The sequence below is a fragment of the Erpetoichthys calabaricus genome, chromosome 3, assembly GCF_900747795.2.
Source record: "Erpetoichthys calabaricus chromosome 3, fErpCal1.3, whole genome shotgun sequence".
Classification (NCBI taxonomy): domain Eukaryota; kingdom Metazoa; phylum Chordata; class Cladistia; order Polypteriformes; family Polypteridae; genus Erpetoichthys; species Erpetoichthys calabaricus.
In genome coordinates, this window is record NC_041396.2 from 98,545,764 (window position 1) to 98,566,054 (window position 20,291).

Here is a 20,291-nt window from a genome sequence, read left to right on the forward strand (position 1 = left end):
CTGCATCGCAAGTTTACAGTGAAGTAATTGTACTTATAAGTACAAACAGTTTTACAAGGAGTACTTGATGGACTGATTGAGTGCGTTTAGAGGTCTTAGGATGAAACTGTTTGTGAACCACGAGGTCAGTACAGGAAAGACTGAAGCGTTTGTCGGATGAGAGCAGTTCAGATAGCGAATGGCTGAGGCAGCGTGTGCTTGATGCTGTATACCGATAATTCTCTTTCTGATCAGCTACTGTAGATCTGTGATTCACACTCAAATACAGTGATATAAATACTCCGAGTGGTGCAGTGAGGGTAATATGGAAAAAGATGATCCGCTGTGGCAACCCCTAACGGGAGCAGCTGAAACAAGAAGAAGAAGGTGCAGTGAGAGTAACAACGCTAAAGCAGTTATGGTATTTGGAATAGTTTGACCATTCTGTGGACCATTATATTGTTACAGGTTAATTACAATCAGATGCATTAAACTAATAAACAATATGCGGTTAATTTCAGTATATTTATAAAGCCACGTCAGGGATGTGGATCTGTAAAAGAAAGGATAATCACACAGGAACAGTAGCACTGCTTTGACGCTGGGTGCCGCCAGTCTGCAAAACCGAGCAGAGAACTTGCGTATGACAGGGTTACAGCTACCGTGGAAATGTGCATCGTGATTTGAACGTATTTCTGTGTGTACACACCATTTACACATGAGGCCCCTGGAATCCATTTAATAAAATGAGTTCAGAGGTGTGGCCTGGAATTACTTTGATTGATAAAAAACTCTATATAAGTTTGAGTTTGAGCTTTTGACAAGAAGCATATCCAGATGGGAATCATGCCTCGCACAAAAGAGCTGTCCGAAGAGCAACAATCGAGAATTGTTAATCTACATTAGGCTGGAAAGGGTTACAAAGTCATCTCAAAGATTTTGGATATTCATCAGTCTACTGTTAAGCTAGTTGTCTATAAATGGAGAAAATTTGGTATTGTGGCTACTCTGCCTAGAAGTGGGCGCCCTTCCAAGATGACCCCAAGAGCACAACGCAAAGTCAGCAATGAGGTAAAGAAGAACCCTAGAGTGACAGCAAAGGATTTGAAGAAGTCATTAGAACTGGCTAACATCTCTGTTAATGACTCAACTATACGCAAAACATTGAACAAGAAAGGAGTCCATGGCAGGACACCAAGAAGAAAGCCACTGCTATCAAAAAAGAACATTGCTGAACGGCTGAAGTTTGCGAAAGAGCACTTGGACACTCCACAACGGTACTGGGAAAATGTTTTGTGGAGTGATGAAATCAAAATTGAACTATTTGGGAGGAACAAGCAGGACTTAATTTGGCGTAAAAAGGGCACTGCATATCAACATCAAAACATCATCCCTACAGTAAAGTATGGTGAAGGGAACATCATTATTTGGGCCTGCTTTGCTGCATCAGGGCCTGGACAGCTTGCCATCATTGAGTGGAAAACAAATTCACAAGTTTATCAACAAATTCTCCAGGATAATGTGAGGATGTCTGTCCATCAACTTAAGCTCAGAAGAGGCTGGGTGATGCAACAGGACAATGATCCCAAACATTGCAGCAAATCCACAGCATTCAGAAGAACAAACTCCGCCTTTTGGAGTGGCCCAGTCAGAGCCCAGATCTCAATCCTATTGAGATGTTGTGGAATGACTTGAAGAGAGCCATACACAGAAGACAACCAAAGAATATGGAAGAGTTAAGGCAGTTCTGCAGGGAAGAATGGGCTAAAATTCCCCCCGCAGGTCTGTGCAGGTCTGATCTGCTGTTATAGGAAGCGCCTGGTTGAGGTCATTGCTGCCAAAGGAGGGTCAACCAGTTATTAAATCCCAAGGTTCACTTACTTTTTCCACTGCCACTGTGAACATTGAATGCGTTTGACATGAAAGAGTAGAATTTTTTGTGTGTCATTGGCTTAAGCTCATTATGTATATCAGTACCTGTGACTTAGATGAAGATCAGATCACTTTTTTTGACCAATTCATGCAGTAAACCAGATAATTCCAATGGGTTCACATACTTTTTACTTTGACTGTATAATAAGGAAGCTCTCAAAGATGGAGAGCTTACAGTTCCAGTGGTGGTCCTTCTGACCAGTCTTTTTTACTTCATACTTCTATAAATGAAACATAACTGTTGTAGTTTCTGGTATTCAATTTTATTCTGGCATTTAGGTTCACTACTACCTTCATATTTGTTTTGATCTCTAAAGAACATTTAAGAGTAATTTGCCTTTTCAGATATCTAGCTCCCTTAACACAGTGAAGAAATGAATTATGAAAAATAAAATGGTGTCTCTTTTATTGTGCACAAAATACGATTGTTCATCTTGTTGTACAATCTGTGTCACTCTTTGTGCTAGTCTACATACCACATAATGTACACACTGTTCTGTAATATGCCCCAACAATAACAGAAATATTTTCATTTCAATATAAAACATTCAATATATATTTTCACTCTTCTCTATAGTTAATGGTAAAGATACATTTAAGAAAGGTACTGAGGAAATTACAACTTCATCAGAACTTTTTAATGAGTGGAGTGCTGTCTCCAGTAAACATGTCTTTAATTGTGTCAGTTCTTTTCTCTTATGTAATCTCACTACTACCCGACTAACTGTTATTTACTCTGTGTGTACATTTGTTTTTTTTTCAAGCCTATGAGGAAGGAGCCAGAAGTTGTCACCGTAACACTGAAGAAGCACAATGGGATGGGTCTCAGTATTGTAGCTGCAAAGGTACAGAGGTTTTAATTTATTGGTTTATTGATATGTGACTGTTTTCTTGCGTGAAATGTCTGGATCTTCTCAAAGAATGGTTCATCAAGATTAAGTATTAAAAAGCAATTTGAAAGTTGAAATGTAGGTTTCTGTAAGTACTGATAGAAAAGAACAAAGCAATGCAGTATCACATGTTGTCACAAGTTTTTCTTATTTATTGTAATGTCAGTGCTGTTTTCATTTTTTTTGTTGTGCTGTACACGTGGTAATTGCGGTGTTCTGAAGGAAGCTTGTCTCTAGCACTGTTTCCTTAGCTGTCCTTTTATTATATTTTATTAATGCTATAGTAGATTGAATTGCTTTGTCTGTGCCTGGGAGAGGATATGCTCCAAATGAAAGTAGCAGTCCTTTCTTTAAAGACTTTACTGTTTTTGATAACTGATTTTAATGATGACCATTTTAAAATATAACGAACTGTATAAAATAAATGCTCTATTATTTTTTTCTGTAGTTTAAAAAAGGTTTGTTATTTTAAGTAACAATCATTTCGCATAGAGAAGACTTGGACGAGGTCAATATTTTATTTGACATTTGTTTCCCCCATCTGTAAGCACGCATTTATGTGTGCTGAGCCTGTTCCTGTAAGCTATGGCTACTTCAAAAACTTTAGGAAGTGTTGTAGATTGTTTGTTTTCTTACAGGTGTGCCTAGGAAAATAATCGAGATGAGTAGCAAAGTTCAATTGTTAACTTAGTCAAGGAGCAGGCATGCTTGCCATCTCCTTCACCCTTAACATCATACACTCTGCATTTGTGCACAGTCTTTTCATACTGATTATATTTAGGGATTTTGATTAAACAAGTTTGAAAAGTAATCTTTGTAATCCTCATAAAATCAAAACCTTTAATAGTAATACATAAATATTTAAGTCAAGTAATTTTTAGTTGTGCACAACACTTTGATGTGATGGTTGCATTTCCACCTGTCTGAATCGATGTACTGTCCTGTGCATGGTGCTAGATATTAAGATATTTTTGTATATTACCCTTTTCCAATTGATATACACGATGCAGAGTTATTCTTATGAAAATATGAGCAAATTGATAAAAGTATTCAGCAATGCTCCATTTAAGAAAAAATAGGATTAATGCTCTTTTACTAGAGAGAACTATGCAAACAATGATTGTCCTCAAACAGTGAATTTCCCAAGTTGCCAATTGCAGGAAAGATTCTGTGGATGTATTGTACATACATTATTAAAATTGATTTATTGTACTAGTAGAGTATTACAATATTTTTCATTTATCATTGATACAGTGAAAGCACTCTTCGTTACTCCAAAGCAGAGATGGTTATGAGGATTTTGTCTATAAGAGACCTCAGCTGAAAGTGCTCAGTTTGGCTATGATATTTACATGCATCTCATTCTTCTTCTATGCAAAAATTATGGTCTGAGCTGCAGTGAATATAAAAAAAATTTTTAATGAATCAATTACATAAAGGGTTTTTTTTAGTAGCTGTAATAGATTAATAGGTGTTTGGATATAGGGATATTAGTTTATCTTTAACTTCAGTTCAATAAAGAGTTAAAAAAATTGTAATATTATTACAGTACATAACATATGCAAAGCAATAAAATAATCATTTGTAATACTATTGTTTCATTACCCAAACTTTGTGATAATATATTGCTGCTTACAATTGCTAGCGGTTTTCAACTGTAACTAACAATACTTATTAATAAAATACCTGTAAAACTAATATACTAATAAAATTACATTACATCTTGCCTGAAGAAGGGGCCTGAGTTGCCTCGAAAGCTTGCATATTGTAATCTTTTTAGTTAGCCAATAAAAGGTGTCATTTTGCTTGGCTTTTCTCTAATAAAATTAAATATTCATTTAAAATTCACAAAATCTATGTAGTGTATATACACATTAACAATGTTGTGAATCACTATGTGCAGTTTCTCACAGACTGCTGACAGTAGTGCAATGCCAGCAACAAAACGGTGAATACCACACCTTACATTACATGCAACACATGGTATGCAAAACGGTCCTCATTATGAATGGATGCTAACTGCCCTTATGAGCTATGGATAAAAAAAAAAAAATCCCAAAATATAGTGGTACAAGTGCTAATGGTTCTATGCCATTTGCCAGAATGGAGGTGTGAGAGAAGTGTTGGTGCAGTATAGGTGAGGTTCTTAATAATAGTGTGTGATATAAATTTGCTGGATTCAACAGATTTATGTGCCACTTATATTCTGTACCAGCTACACGACCCTCTGTAGTGCTTTACAATCCTGAGCTGAGCAAATGCTTTAATGAGGATGTAATGCAGACAGTAATGACATGAATGTCAACTGTGCACCCACAGAAATGCATAGATCGAGACATTCAAGTTTTCCTCAGACATCTGAGAAAGTAAAGGCATTAATGAGCCATCTTAACTATAAGCCCAAATGTATTGTGCCCACGTTAGATCGTCATTGATGGCGACGCTAAATATTTAAGAGCTACTGAAACCTATCCAGAGCATTATCTTTGATGTAGGTGGAAGCATGGCCAAACTTCTGCAACATGAAGTCAATGACCAGCTGTTTGTTTCAGAAGTAAAATCTTTCTTCTTTAAGTCATGTCATTATTGTTGGCGATCAATTCTGTGATGGTGGTGTCATCAGTACATTTAAAAATGGAGTAGGAGTTGTGTTTTCCACATAGTTAGAGGTGAACAAGCAATTCTTCAGGGAGATCAACAAGGGCTGGGGGATTAAGGCAGAAAAATAAAACCTTGATTTTTTTTTTGTTTTTTCCAGACATATGGGCAATTTACAATTTATTTGAATAGTTTATCATATAAATCAGTTTAAACTATTCTTGAGAAAATAACACCAAATGAGAAGGTTACAAAACATTTTATAAGCTGTGTCTTTCCTAGAAATTCAAAAACATGTAGTCAGTGAGAAAAGATGAAAAACTAGAAGATTTCTTTATGTGTAGACTTTCCTGTAATTTTTATTGTAATTTGTTTTTCATTTGCAGTACTCATTCTTCTTCCTATTGCTCTCATTTAATTCTACAATGTTCTTTACAATTTAATTCTACAGTGTTCTTTACAATTTTTTTTGTACCTTTTACTGCTCTTACTTATACATCTTTCATACACTTTTTTTCTTTAAAAAAAAAAATAATTTAGCTTGCAGAACACACCAGCCAGCTTCTTCCCTCTACAGGCAGGGCTGCCCCTAACCATTTTGTGGCCCAATACAATACTATGGGGTTCCGGCCAGCACAATACAAAGATGTATTGTGATATTTACATGCTTCATCAAGACATTACACATTTGAGCTGTAGCTAAAAAGAAGCTTTAAAGCTTTTGTTGATATCTAAATAGGATAATGATGTCTCTTGCGCTTATGACTGCATCTACTTCCAGTAAATTTAGGGAATTGGACATGACATGCCATAGAGACAGCTCAGGAATTTTTTTTACATCAATCTGCCATGGACACCTTTGTGTTTCCCCTTCATGATGGCACCATTGTCATATGATTGCCCTCTGCAGTCCTCAAAAGGAAAATTAGTTCCTCAATTCCGTCCTGGGCAAGAGAAGGTGAAGTTTCTCCTGTTGTCTCTGTTGCTGAAAGGAATCCCATTAAACTGCTCTTTAATCCTGGGTACGTGTGGCAGTTCTTATAATTAGTGTTGTTTGCTTCTCATGGCTAACATAAAGTGTACAATCCAAAATAATGATGTATATTTGGACTGCCTGATGTCACTCACTATATGTTACATTACCTTTCCACTTAAGGAGTTTAACATTTAAATTATTTTGTCAAGGTAGCTGGGTGCTGGTGCCACTGTCAATGTGTTCTATATTCTGTTTTATAAATACCTTTCTCTTTAAGCAAACAATAATAATCCCACTTCTTAATCAGTGAACATCTGCTGCTAGGGAAAATACATTAGACTTTACATATATGAGAACCAAGTATTGGCAGTCCTAGCCTTATTTAATTTATCTCATATGAGTCGTCCCTCATGAAGGTTTTCAATTAATTGTTTATTTAAATAATTTGCAGATGAGCTCACTTTTGTACAAAGTGAGACACTGCCTTTCTTTTGTAGTATTCAGTGGTGTAGAGAAATCCCTCGATTACCTAACAAAATAATTTAACAATTAGCAACTGCAGATAGTTTTATTAATAATAATTATTAATTATTTAATAATTGACCCATAATAAACAGATAGAGAATCCCAAAATTTCACTTTATAAAAGTGAATCAAACATCTAAATATAACCACTTTTACCGTTTCCTCCATCCATGGCATCTTACGGCTGAAACACAAGCAAGTGATGTACTTTGGATTGGATGCTTTAAAATCCCCATGATCATAATCCCTTTTTTTTTTTTCTTTTTTTTTTTTAATGTAACTCATTTTACTGTATCATTTCAAATGCACTAAGGATTAAAGATGACGTTTATCAATTTGAAATTAAAATATTTTATCAAAGTCATTGTGGCCTTAATCCAGAGTCCGTTTTGATTAACACCTTTTAAATGAATGTACGAGTAACAGACTTGATCTTGTATGTGATTATTTTGCAATATACTTTACATGAACAATATACAGCAGTGCAAGCTCAACTACCTGCTTAACTTCCATTTTTGAAATTATGCACATGAGGATTTAAAATATGTTAGTGTTTTTTCTTTCCTTCCTTGGGAAACTATAAACAAGAAGCAGTCAGTGAGCAGTGGAATTTATTTTTAGGAAGGCACATCTTAGCAGGAGGTGAAACATCAAGGTAGATACCTGTTGCTCAAAGATGAGGACCGCTGAATGCCCTTGCTGTTTTGTTTATATATATATATATATATATATATATATACTGTATATATATATATATATATACTGTATATGGTTGAAATAGTTTTATTTGACAGTAAAAACCATTTCAACCATTCTATGATCTGCTTCTCGCAACTGAAAGAGGGCACTGTGGCGGATGTTAGCCGACTTGCTGACCATCCACAAGCGTTACCTGGTAGGTAACCACCCATACAATCAGATTGTGATTCTGACTACGAATGCCATGTATATATATATGTATATATACATATATATGTATATGTATATATATATCTCATATATATGTATGATCATATTTCTGCATTTTTGGGTCAAGTAGGAAGCTGTTCAGAAATTTGATCTATTTTGCTCTCTCTTATTTGCTTTACCTTTACTATACAGTTTGCTTTACTATTACTATATATGGCCAAATCTAATAAGCTAATGCTAGTCTTTCTGTTGAACATGCTGCTACAGTATTTGTACTGTACTGTTCTGTTTAGCTATTTGTTTTATAGTTGAAGAGGAGTAAGTTTTTCCATTTTTCCTTAACTTATACATTAAAAATAGTTTCAGTCTCTAACTGTGCACACCATAGTCTTTTTTTTTATGTGCTTGTTTTGGAATCCATATTATTGAGAAGTATAGGAGGGGCAACTTTTTTGTGTGACACAGTTGCTTTTCTTTTAAGTTCAATGTCCAGTTTTTCTGTTTCTGATCTGGCTTTTGGCTGTTCTTCAAAAATATAAAAGAAGAAATAACAACCTGTAAAAATAGCAAATCTAAACAAAGACTAACCTTCACAAAGCTTTTGTCAGCTCAAGGGGGGAAAATTGTATTCCAAAGTAATGAAAGTCCAAAAGCAACTCAGATGGTTACGTAAGAGCCTGAATATGGTATTTATATGGCCAATGCTGATAAATGCCATATGGTGTCATAGCATGCAGCAGCGAATTATCTCAGACTGACTGTTAAGAATCAAAGGAGGCAGCTCCTTTAGTTTTCTCCCCTTGCAGCCCCCCCACTCTCTCCCCTTCTGTACACAGTAGTGATTTACAAGCTTCAGCTTCTAAAAGATCAGTGACCTGAGAGAAAGAAGGGCAAAATGTGGTTCTCTGTTGTTGGAAGAAACGAGACAACGGTAAGCAAATTCCGTCTTTTTCACTGTTTATTTCCTTCTCTGCTTGCACAAAATTGAGAGCTGCAGGCACCGAGTTATGCCGAGAGCTGCAGGAGTCAGTTAGTGAACTTTGTATCTTAAAATACAGAGTCGATTTGTCAATTGAGCTGAATGGTTTTGTTTTATCTCCTTTTGAAAAATGGTGTAGTAGTTTAACTTTATTTCTTATACTAAAATTGATGTCTTAAAATAATGTTTTCTTGGCTTTGTCAATGCATGAAAAGTTTAATTTTTATCTGAAGAAAGCACTGTTTGCCCTCTATATATTTATGGAACGTTTAGCACTGGAAGTTTTTCTTGACAGACTCAATTCTGCAGTGTTTTTCAGAAACTTTTTAACTTTAAACTTTGGTAAAATCTGGTAACTTTTTGTGTTAAAGTGGTAGTTCCACATCATCTAAATATGCAATCTGAAAGAAACAAAAAGTTTCTGTAATGGAATTTCAGCTTGCATGGTTTCATTTAATTAGATCATATGAGATCAATTTCATAACCAGCCCAGTAGTTTTTTGTTTGTAATAAAGCTCCTTTTTCTTGACTGGTTATTTTTGAAAGGCATGCTGTACAAATCTGGCCCTCTAGGAATCTTTTAATGAAAAGTGAATATTTTCATAATAAAATTCGTGAAACAATGATACTTCTTTGAACTCCGCTATTGTAAACAGAGAACAGAAATTGTTTGCATTCTTCATTTTTATATAATACAACAAAAATATTGTAAGTTTTGTTGGTTTTTTTCTGTGCAGTTGCGTTACTTTGACTTAAACCAGTAATGAAATGAATGCTTTCATCACATGCATTTGTACTTGATTTTTATTTATATTATTCTCTGGTTTCCAACTTTTTATGGCATCTACAGCATATTTGCTTACTACAGTACGTCCTGTTTTTGCTGTTTCTTTGAGCCATTGAACATTGTATGTCTATGAAGTTGTTATAAGCTTGTTTTGCTTTTTGATTGTAGTTAATTAAGAAAACACTAATATAAAGTAAGACAGATTTACATATTTTACTGTAAATACAGCTTAATTCTGTTATTCGCATATGCTACTGAAAACTATTCTTATTTAGAAAGACAACAGTTTAATCAATTTGAGATGCTTATGATAAATGTAAATGTTACTGTTTGAAGTTACCAGATGCACAGATATAAAGTCTGGTGATTATTGGGAGCTTACATTTTTAGATTGGTTTAATTCTGTTTTCATGGATCTAAGAAGTATGCTTATTCCAGTATTTACAGAACACTTGGGCATTTTGCAAATTGTGGTGATACAGATAAACAGACAAGGCAAAATAATCATCTAAAAAAAGTATTATAAAATAAATGAATTACATGCTGATTATGGCGGTTTACGAATAAAGTGAACAGCACTTTCTGCTTCTCATTCAGTGAGGTGGATGGTGTCATTAAATAGTGGCTGACACCCCCATACTTTTATTCTGCATTGTTGGTATTTTGCAAATACTGTATATAAATGTATATGACATTATGCATGCTATATAACAAGGGATGTGTATGCAGCACATATAAATGTATATTTTATACTTTATAAAATTTAATATATATTAATCTATGAGGACTTATTGAGTTTTTCTTCATTACTAAATATTTCATTTGTTTTTGTTCTCTATCTCACAATAACCATAATATTTAGAATTTTTATAATTTTAATTTCATCTCTAGGCTTTTTGAGAATGATGGATTACAGCCTCTCTGAAAAGATTATTATAAAAGCTTTTTATTAAGTTGTCTTTGAGCATGTTTTTTTTATTTGGGGGGTGGGGGGTGGGGGCATTGGGCTGCCAAGGAAGACGAACACTGTTCCAGAATATTGAAACGTATATAACTTTTTTAAAACTAATTTGTTGGCGGTAACTTTTGTTCAATACTTTCCTTATATTGCTCCATTAATATAAACTTGAAAAATGTGTGTGTATATATGACTCGGGTCATATTTCGTAATTCAAAATCCCCCATAAAATGCCATAAGATACATAAGATGGTATAGAATTGCACTGTATTAAATCAACATTGATACCCTCCTACTATACTGGCTAGGTTTTTGTGGTTCTTAGGATACAGCTAATGTTGATGATAAAAGGTTTGTAAACAAGCCTCTAGTTTTCTTATTGCCTCTTTCAAGTTCACATTTACTCATCTCTTTTGGATAGATGATCTGAGTTAGTGCAGACAGGGTTTTATTTGTTTTACGTATTATATATCTGTTATTTTCTTGGGTTCTTTTAAAAAATACCTTGGTGTTTATTGAAAATAATTTGCTTCAAAATGCACTGTCATGCATATGAAACCTTCTGCAACTGCTGAATTTCTTCAGATTTGATGCTTTGTGATTTGCTCAAGGTTAACAAGGAAATGTCTATTTCCTGTTAATAGAGAAATTAATAATATAGTTTAGTATAAGAAACTTCAAATAGATACAGTAGGTTTTGTGTTTTTACCAATCTGTGTGTTGATTGAGCAATCAAATATATTTTTGCTTCAGACTGAAAGGCATCCCATTGTGAAAGAGTTAAATGGGATGTAGACTTTTTTCTTTGTTACTATTTTTTTCTTTGTTACTATCGATTTACTTGAGATATGGCAGTCAAAACAAGTTGGTTGTAGTCTCATTTAGGACTACATTGTCATCCATAAGTTTTTGACAAATATAGACAAATTTTCTATCATTGATGTATTTTAGATGAAAACAAGATATAGATTGCAACTTTTAAGTGTTATTGATTATGTGCCATATAGTGGTTTATAATATTGTCAACTTTTGTACTCTCCACCAACTACTAATACAGTACTTGTAGAGAACACAGTAAATATTTCAGTGTGATGTAATTTTTTTTTGCTAAAATTATCTAATAGAAAGAGAATACTAGAAGCTGTATTCCATTAGCACATCTTTATTGAACCTAATGTCCCTAGAGTGAAGCAGCTACCATACCATTTTTATAAACCTCTAAGGCAGAAAAATATTACTTTTATTTATTTATATTAGTCTGAAAAAAATGTTAGTTCAAGATATATCATCCCTTGTCCAGTTGTTAATCCTTCTAGTTCCTGTACTTTCTTAAATTTTCTATGGCAAAGGGTAGCAATAATTTTAGTAGAACAGACATGTGTTCTGAGACTAGGGACTATCTTGGATGCCTATGCATCTTGTTCCTTGAAAAGGGGAAATAGAATAGAGATAAGAAGGACACGATCAGAGTGGGGCACATGATGTTATTTATCTTGATTTTTTCCAAAAAGAATTTGATAAGGTCCCACATGAGAGAGGTTGGGCATCAATCTGAATGAAGTGAGACTTCAGGGTATAGTGTGTAGAACTGGCTAAAACACAGAAAACAGAAGTTTATTGTGCAACAAAACATTATCAGAATTGACCGATGTTAACCCTTAACTACTTGTACTGGTGTATTTTGTACACCAGTCTCAGTTATTTTTGTCCAACGTCCTTTTACTTGAACCTAATGGCAGCATCCAACCTCTATCCTCAGCTTGATTCACTACAACTGCAGTGTCACAGTGGTTTCCCTCCAGTGTGTCCCTAGTCAGCCTTATGAGTGAATGAACAGCCTCAAGTTCCATATGGTGCATTTTGTACACTGTGCAGATATTTAGCGTATGTATGACAACAGTGAATAGTTCTTCTTGCAATGACTTTGTCTGCAAAGAACATTCAGCAGCTGAAGTGAAATGTGATAAATGCTGCATGCAAAGGATATTCAACAACTGAAGTGAAATGTGATAAATCCTGCAGTGGATGAAAGTGTGACCAGTAGGGAATCCATTCGGGAGCCCGGGATTCCCGGACGTTTCCCATTCCCGGGAATGAAACTTATGGAATTCCCAGCTGAACGGGAATGGCCAAGCTTACATATATAGCATGTAAAAGTGTAAAAATCGATCAAGAAATAACAGAGTTATAGTTGAAAATAATTAGGGTGGCATCATTGCTGCAGCTTGCACTTCATCAGACAACAGGTTTGAACAGCAACTTGAAATTGCAATGCGTCAGTCTGTTGCATCCGCATTATCTGTGCCAAGAAACTTGCCATCACAGAATGATGACAAGAAACTGGATGCATCAGTAAAAGCTGAAACGGCGGTGTTTCAAAGCAATGGCAAGCACAGACGTTGTTTAGAACAAGTGTATCAGTATCTGATGACTGCCGCCTACTTCAGTGGAGGCAGAGCGTGCTTTCTCAGCGGCTGGCGTACACTGCACGAAGGTGCGCTCTCGCCTGGACGACCGCACACTTGACACGTTGTGCTTTCTGCGTTCTTATTTCTGCAACTAACTAGATACATGTACTTATATGACAGCAGGAACTGCTTGTAGTTAAGGTTAGTCTTTTATTGGTGTCAACATAGTGCAGTAGTTTTATTAAAAATAAAGTATTGCTCGCTCTAAAACCATTCACATGTTAGATACCCATGCACTGTGTCTTTCCCGGGTAGGACATGTGAGATTCCCGAATTCCAGGGAATAGATAAACCTGTCCAGAAATGGATTCCCTAGTGACCAGTGACTGATGAACACTGGAGAAATGGATCAGGTTTATTTTCTGATAGCCCTAGATGCTGTCATACTATTCAGTAATATGGTATTAAATGCCATTTAAAACATGTACAATTTAAAATTATTGCAATATGTTATATTACAATCTCACAACATCCATATAAATAGCCATTTTAACACTGGTACATAAAGTACACCGCACATGTGCTTATGAGATGAGAAGTGGTGCAGGTAGTTAAGGTTTAAGAGTAGTTTCCCTCAGGAGTAAGTGCTGAGGCCGCTGCTTTTCTAAATTTATTTAAATTACCTGGATAGGAATATAAACAACAAGCTGATTAAGTTTACAGATTGATACCATGCTAGGTGGATTGGCAGACACTTGGGCAGATTTGTCGCAGCTGAAATTTCTTGTAAGTATATGCTAGTTGCTAACCATGGGAAGTATAATTGTTAGATTTAAATACATGAAACTTGAAAGTTCTACTTATGTAGAAAGACTTAGGAGTCATAGTGGAATAGTCACTGTCAACTTTCAGGCAGTGTTCAGAAGCTGTTAAGAAATGTAACAGAGTCAGATTGATACCATGCTAGGTGGATTGGCAGACACTTGGGCAGATTTGTCGCAGCTGAAATTTCTTGTAAGTATATGTTAGTTGCTAACCATGGGAAGTATAAATGTTAGATTTAAATACATGAAACTTGAAAGTTCTACTTATGTAGAAAGACTTAGGAGTCATAGTGGAATAGTCACTGTCAACTTTCAGGTAGTGTTCAGAAGCTGTTAAGAAATGTAACAGAGTGTTAGGTTATATAATATGATTCGTAGCGTACAAGTCAAAGGAGGTTAAGCATTTTAATGCACTAGTAAGTCTCTGGCTATTAAAAAATATGTATCAGCACTAGGAAAAGTCCAGAGAAGAGTGACTAAGCTGATTTCAGGACTGCAGGGTATGAGTTATGAGAAGATTAAAGGAGCTGAAACCTTTTCAGTTTAAGCAAATGGAGATTAATACGTGGCATTATTGAAGTGTTTAAAATGTATAAAATATTTCAAAACTTGTTAAGGGTAAATTTTGCACAAACTTTGTTAAGTTTTTCTTCACATAGAGGACCATAGACACATAGAAAAAGTTAGAACTTCAAGGAAGGTATTTAACAAAAATATTGTACAAGCTGTTTAGAAAAGACAGACATTATTATAGATGATTCCCCTGTTTTCAGGGGCTCAAACGTATTTGGCCAAACTAACATAATAATAAATATAATGATCATTTTCAATATTACATTGAAAATCCTTTACAGTCAGTGACTGAGTGAAGCCTGGAACCCATAGCCATTTCCACCCTAGTGATACTTTGCCAGGCCTTAACTGCAGCTGTCTTCAGCTGCTGCTTGTTCCGCGGACTTTCTGACATCAGTTTTGTCTTCATCAAGTGAAAAGGATGTCCAATTGGGCTGAGGTCAGTTGGCTGACTTGGCCTTATTACACTACTTCACATTGAAAAGCATTTGGTTTGCTTTTGCAGTATGTGTTGACCATCTGTACTGTGAAACGTTGTCCTATCAGTTTTGCGGCATTTGGCTGAATCTGAGTAGACAGTATAGCCCTATACACTTCTGAATTCATCCTGCTACTTTTGCCAGAAATCATATCATCAATAAACACTAGTGTCTGACTTCAGTTTGCAGCCATGCATTATTTTCTCATAAAACCACCTTCACCATATTTCACAGCTGATGTTGTATTCATCGGATCTTGGGCTGTTACTTCTCTTCTCCAACCTCTTCTCTTTCTAACATTCTGTTATATATTGCTCTTAATTTCCTTTGTCCAAAGAAAATAGTGGCCAGAACTGATCAAGCTTTTAAAAAATGGCAAAGTCTAATCTGTCCTTCCTATGCTTGAGATTACCAGTGGTTTGCACCTTGTAATAAACCCTCTGTCTTTACTTTCATGAAGTGTTCTCTTGTTTGTAGACTTTGGTAATGGTAGGGCAACCTTCCGGAGAGTGTTCTTGGTTTGGCTAAGTGTTGAGAAGGGGTTCTTTTTCACTGAGGACAGAAATCTGTAAACATCCAGAACAATTTTCTTCTGTGGTTCTCCAGACCTTCTGGTTTTGTTGAGTTCACCAGTGTGTTCCTTCTCTTTAAGAATATACCAAAAGATAGATGTGGTCACCCATCGTGTTTCTGCTGTCTCTCTTAAGGGTTTGTTTTGTTTTATCACCCTAATGCTGGTCTGTTTTTACTTAAATGGACAGCTCTTTGGACCTCATATTGAGAGTTCACAGTAACAGCTTTCAAATGCAAATTCCACACTTGGAATCAATTCTAGGCCTTTTACCTGCTTAATAGTTAATGAAGTAATGAGGGATCTGCTCCTACCTGGCTATGGAACAGCTTGTCTGTCAAATGCCCATATACTTTTGAGCCCCTGTAAATGACATCATTGGCTCACTCAATATTTAAGGTAAACTCTTTAAATTAAAGCTGAAAGTCTACACTTTAATCACATAATGATTGCTTTTATTTCAAATCGATTGTGGTGGCATACAGAACCAAAGTTATAAAAATTGTGTCACTATACAAATACAGTCATATGAAAAGTTTGGGAACTTCTCTTAATTCTTTGGATTTTTGTTTATCATTGGCTGAGCTTTCAAAGTAGCGACTTCCTTTTAATATATGACATGCCTTTTAATATATGACATCTCAGGTCGTGGTGGAGGTTTAGCGACTGTCTTCAAATCCAATTTCAATTGTAAACAGCGGTTTCAAGCTGTTTCTTTCTCCAGCTTTGAACTGAGTCTTTTTGAGTTGGGTCGTTCTCCTCTGCTGCTTTGCGTGGTGGTTTATCATCCACCAAAGTATAGTAAGGATTTTATAAGTGACTTTTCTGACTTCTTGGCAGAATTTATGCCAAAATATGACCAAGTTTTAATTGTTGGGGATTTTAATATTCATGTCTGTTGTACTGAGAAGCCTTTGGTGAAGGACTTTTTAGGTTTAATGGATTCTTTTAGTCTAATTCAGTCTGTAACTAGTCCCACTCAGAAATGTGGGCTTACGCTGGATCTTGTCTTTTCTCACAGTGTATCTCTTCTTAATCTGGAAATAGGTGATGCAGTCTTTTCAGACCATATGCCCGTTTTATTTGCTTTTGTTCCTCTGTCAATTTGCTAAACCATATGCACCTGTTCGGCACTGCCGTGCTCTTAAATCTTTCACCACTGCTCAGTTTTTTGCAGTTTTTAATAATGAAGTGACCTCACAGCCCTCGGTGTCTTCCAATACTGAGGAGCTAACACTTCAATTTAATTCTGCTCTGGACTCTGTGGCACCATTAAAAAACAGGCAACTAAAGCCCTGCTCCGAGCCATGGTTAAATGCTAATACCCGTGCATATAGACGGGAGTGCAGGAGAGCTGAGCGGAGGTGGAAAAAGGACAGGTTGCAGGTTTCTTTTGAAATATTGAGAAAAAGTTGGTTGTGTTATCAGAAAGTTTGAAAGCTGCAAGATCAAATTTTTTTTCTGAAGTTATTGGCTCTAACTCTTACAACCCCGTGTACTTTTTAACACATCGAGTTCTGTACTTAATATTCGTGAACCTGTCTTTCTGAAAGCCTCTAGGGAAACTTGTGATAAATTTCTTTACTTTTTTTGAAGAAGGTTGTAAGCACTAGGGCCCTCATTTCACCACCTTCTCATGATCCATCCATTTTAATACCCTGTTTGGCTGTGTTTGATCACTTTGAGCCTGTCACTCTCCCCTTTTTTAAAGCAGCTGGTTTCTAGTATGAAGCTGTCTGGTTCCCCCCTTGATGTTGTCCCTCCTCGACTTCATAAGGAGGTCTTTCCTACCTTGGGTCCTTCTATTCTTACAATTATTAATAGTAGTTTAACCTCTAGTGTGGTGCCTAAAAATTTTAAACATCCTGTTGTGCAACCACTGCTGAAAAAAACGGGTCTGGACCACTCTGTTATGTCTAACTTTAGGCCTATTTCCAAGCTACCTTTTTTGTCCAAACTCTTGGAAAAAGTCATCTATACCCAACTGAAGTCCTTTTTGGATGAACATGCAGTTCTGGAAGTGTTCCAGTGTGGGTGTAAAACTCACCACAGCACAGCAGTCCTCTCTGTTAAGGGTTTCTAATGACATTCTTTTAACAGTGACTGTGTACTACTTATGCTTTTGGATTTAACAGCTGCCTTTGACATGATAGATCATGAGATCCTCATCTCCAGGCTGGAGCAGTGGGTGGGCATCACAGATTTAGCTCTCCAATGGTTTAGGTCCTATCTCTCAGGTAGAAAGTTTTTGTGTCGGCATTGATGATTTTACTTCCACCTCTGTTGCCCTCCCCTGGCACCATCCCGGGACTTCTTCTGTTCTCCTTGTACCTGCTGCCATTCTGCGCTATTTTTCGGAAACACTGTATTTCCTTTCATCTTTATGCAGATGACTGTCAGGTTTATTTCCCTCAGAAGTGCCAAGGTCCATGTTCTGTCCAACCCCTGCTTGATTGCCTTATTGACATAAGGAGTTGGATGGCATTAAATTTTCTAAATTTTAATGAAAACAAAACAGAAGTCATGCTATTTAGACCCAATAGCACCAATGGGACCACCAACATCGACCTTTCCACTGTGGCTCAATTTGAGAAATCCATGATCACAAATTTAGGTGTGAAAATGGATTCTACTTTAAAACTTGATAGCCATGTTAACGCAGTGGTAAAATATTGCTTTTTCCAGTTGAGGCGACTGTCAAAAATCAAGCCTGTTTTGTCTAAGTGCAACCTTGAAACAGTGATACATGCTTTTATAATGTCTCGTCTAGATTACTGCAATGCGCTTCTTTTTGGAATTAGCCAGGCCTCCATTGCTCGCCTACAGCTAGTGCAAAACGCTTCTGCTCGATTTTTAACTGGCACAAGAAAGCATGAGCATGTTACCCCAATTTTGGCTTCCCTTCACTGGCTTCCAATTCGTTTTCGAATCCATTTTAAGATCCTTGTATTTGTTTTTAAATCTTTTAATGGTTGTGCCCCTCTTTATTTGTCGGAACTGCTGCACCCTTACGTACCGTCTCGCTCTCTCAGGTCAGCAGACCAGATGCTTTTACGTGTTCCCAAGGCACGATGCAAACTCCGAGGTGATCGAGCTTTTTCAGTTGCAGCCCCAAAACTCTGGAACAATTTGCCGTTACACGTTAGGCAGGCTCCTTCGCTAGCTGCCTTTAAATCCTATTTAAAAACACATTTTTCTCTGGCTTTTAACCCAGTATGATATGTTGGCTCTGTATACTTTTTATGAAGAATCTCTTCAGTTCTTATGTGTTTATGTGTTTCTGTTTCATTTACCCTTTGGTTTTGTGTGTCTGATATGTTGGGTTTTGTTTTTTTTTTTTTTTTAATTGTACAGCACTTTGGTCAGCCTTGATGTTGTTTTTAAAGTGCTCTATAAATAAATAAATGATAAATCCCATGTTGTCACTCTTCAGAGGAGAGTCAAAGGGAAGCACAACTTGTAATTGACCACCTTAAATACCTTTTTTCATGATTGGACACACCTGTCTATGAAGTTCAAGGCTTAATGAGCTAATCCAACCAATTTGGTGTTGCAAGTAATCAGTATTGCGCAGTTACATGCATTCAAATCAGCAAAATTACAAGGGTACCCAAATTTTTGTACAGCCAGTTTTTCACATTTGATTTAATTCATACAACTAAATACTGCTTCACTAAAAATCTTTGTTTGGAAAACACCCCAGTACTCTGATGTTCCTAGGAAATGAAAGAAATTCCACTGTTATCTTTTTTGTTGAAAGTAGAGTAAATTATTATGCAGGCTGAGAGGGGTTCCCAAACTTTTTCATATGACTGTACATATGGACCTCAATGTAAGTGGATAGGATCGGTGAGCTTTGCTGGGATGAATGGCCGAATCTTGTCAAAACTTTTGTAATGTTCTAATAACAATAATTAATAAAATAATTAATTACAATTATGTAGCCCATTTCTTGCTACGCAATGTGCTTTATATAGATATAGGGGAACCACTTCACCCACCTAAATGATGTAACAGCACCCATTATTGCACTAGTATGCTCACCACACATGAGCTATTAGGTGGCTAAAGGGTGAGAGATAGAGAGAGAGACAGTTAGAGACAGGAGATAATTAGGGAGCCTGAACGGACCAGGACATGGTGGTCAGTTTAGCCAGGACCTCAAGTTAAGCCCTACTATTTTTGAAAGATGCCTAGGGACCTTTTCTCCAGACAGCAGATGGGTGTACCTGGGTCCCACTGGTTTCTGCCAGTTCTGAGCTGATGGCACTGCTGGACATCTTCCGATTTCGAAGGGTAATAAGCTTGATGTGTCTTTCATCTGCTGCACTAAGTTTCCTTGGCTGACCACTGCGTCTACGATCCTCAATGTTGCCCGTTTCTTTGTGCTTCTTCAAAAGACCTTGAACAGCACATCTTGAAACCCCAGTCTGCTTTGAAATCTTTGTCTGGGAGAGACCTTGCTGATGCAGTGTAACTACCTTGTATCTTGTTGCTGTGCTCAATCTTGCCATGACATGAAACTGTCTTCCACAACCTCACCTTGGTAGCAGAGTTTGCCTGTTCCTCACCCAGTTTTAAGCCTCCTACACAGCTGTTTCTGTTTCAGTTAATGATTGTGTTTCAACCTACGTGTGACATTGATGATCATTAGCACCTGTTTGGTATAATTGGTTGATCATACACCTGACTATAATCCTACAAAATCCTTGACTTTGTGCAAGTGTACCTACAAGAATTGATGCTGGTTTGAAGGCAAAAGGTATTAACACCAAATATTGATTTGATGTAGATTTTTCTTTTGTTCGCTCACTTTGCATTTTGTAAATTGATAACAATAAACAATCATTATTTATATTTCTGAAAGCATTCTTTGTTTACAGCATTTTTTCACACCTGCCTA

General features: G+C 36.3%; 1 protein-coding gene across 1 annotated transcript in view; it reads left to right on the forward strand.

Annotated features, from left to right (window-relative positions):
• The window catches only part of afdna (afadin, adherens junction formation factor a), a 416,944-nt gene that overhangs the window by 301,625 nt on the left and 95,028 nt on the right, over positions 1-20,291 (forward strand). The window contains 1 exon segment of the mRNA XM_051924597.1: positions 2,676-2,756. Within this exon segment, the coding sequence (XP_051780557.1) occupies positions 2,676-2,756 (81 nt within the window).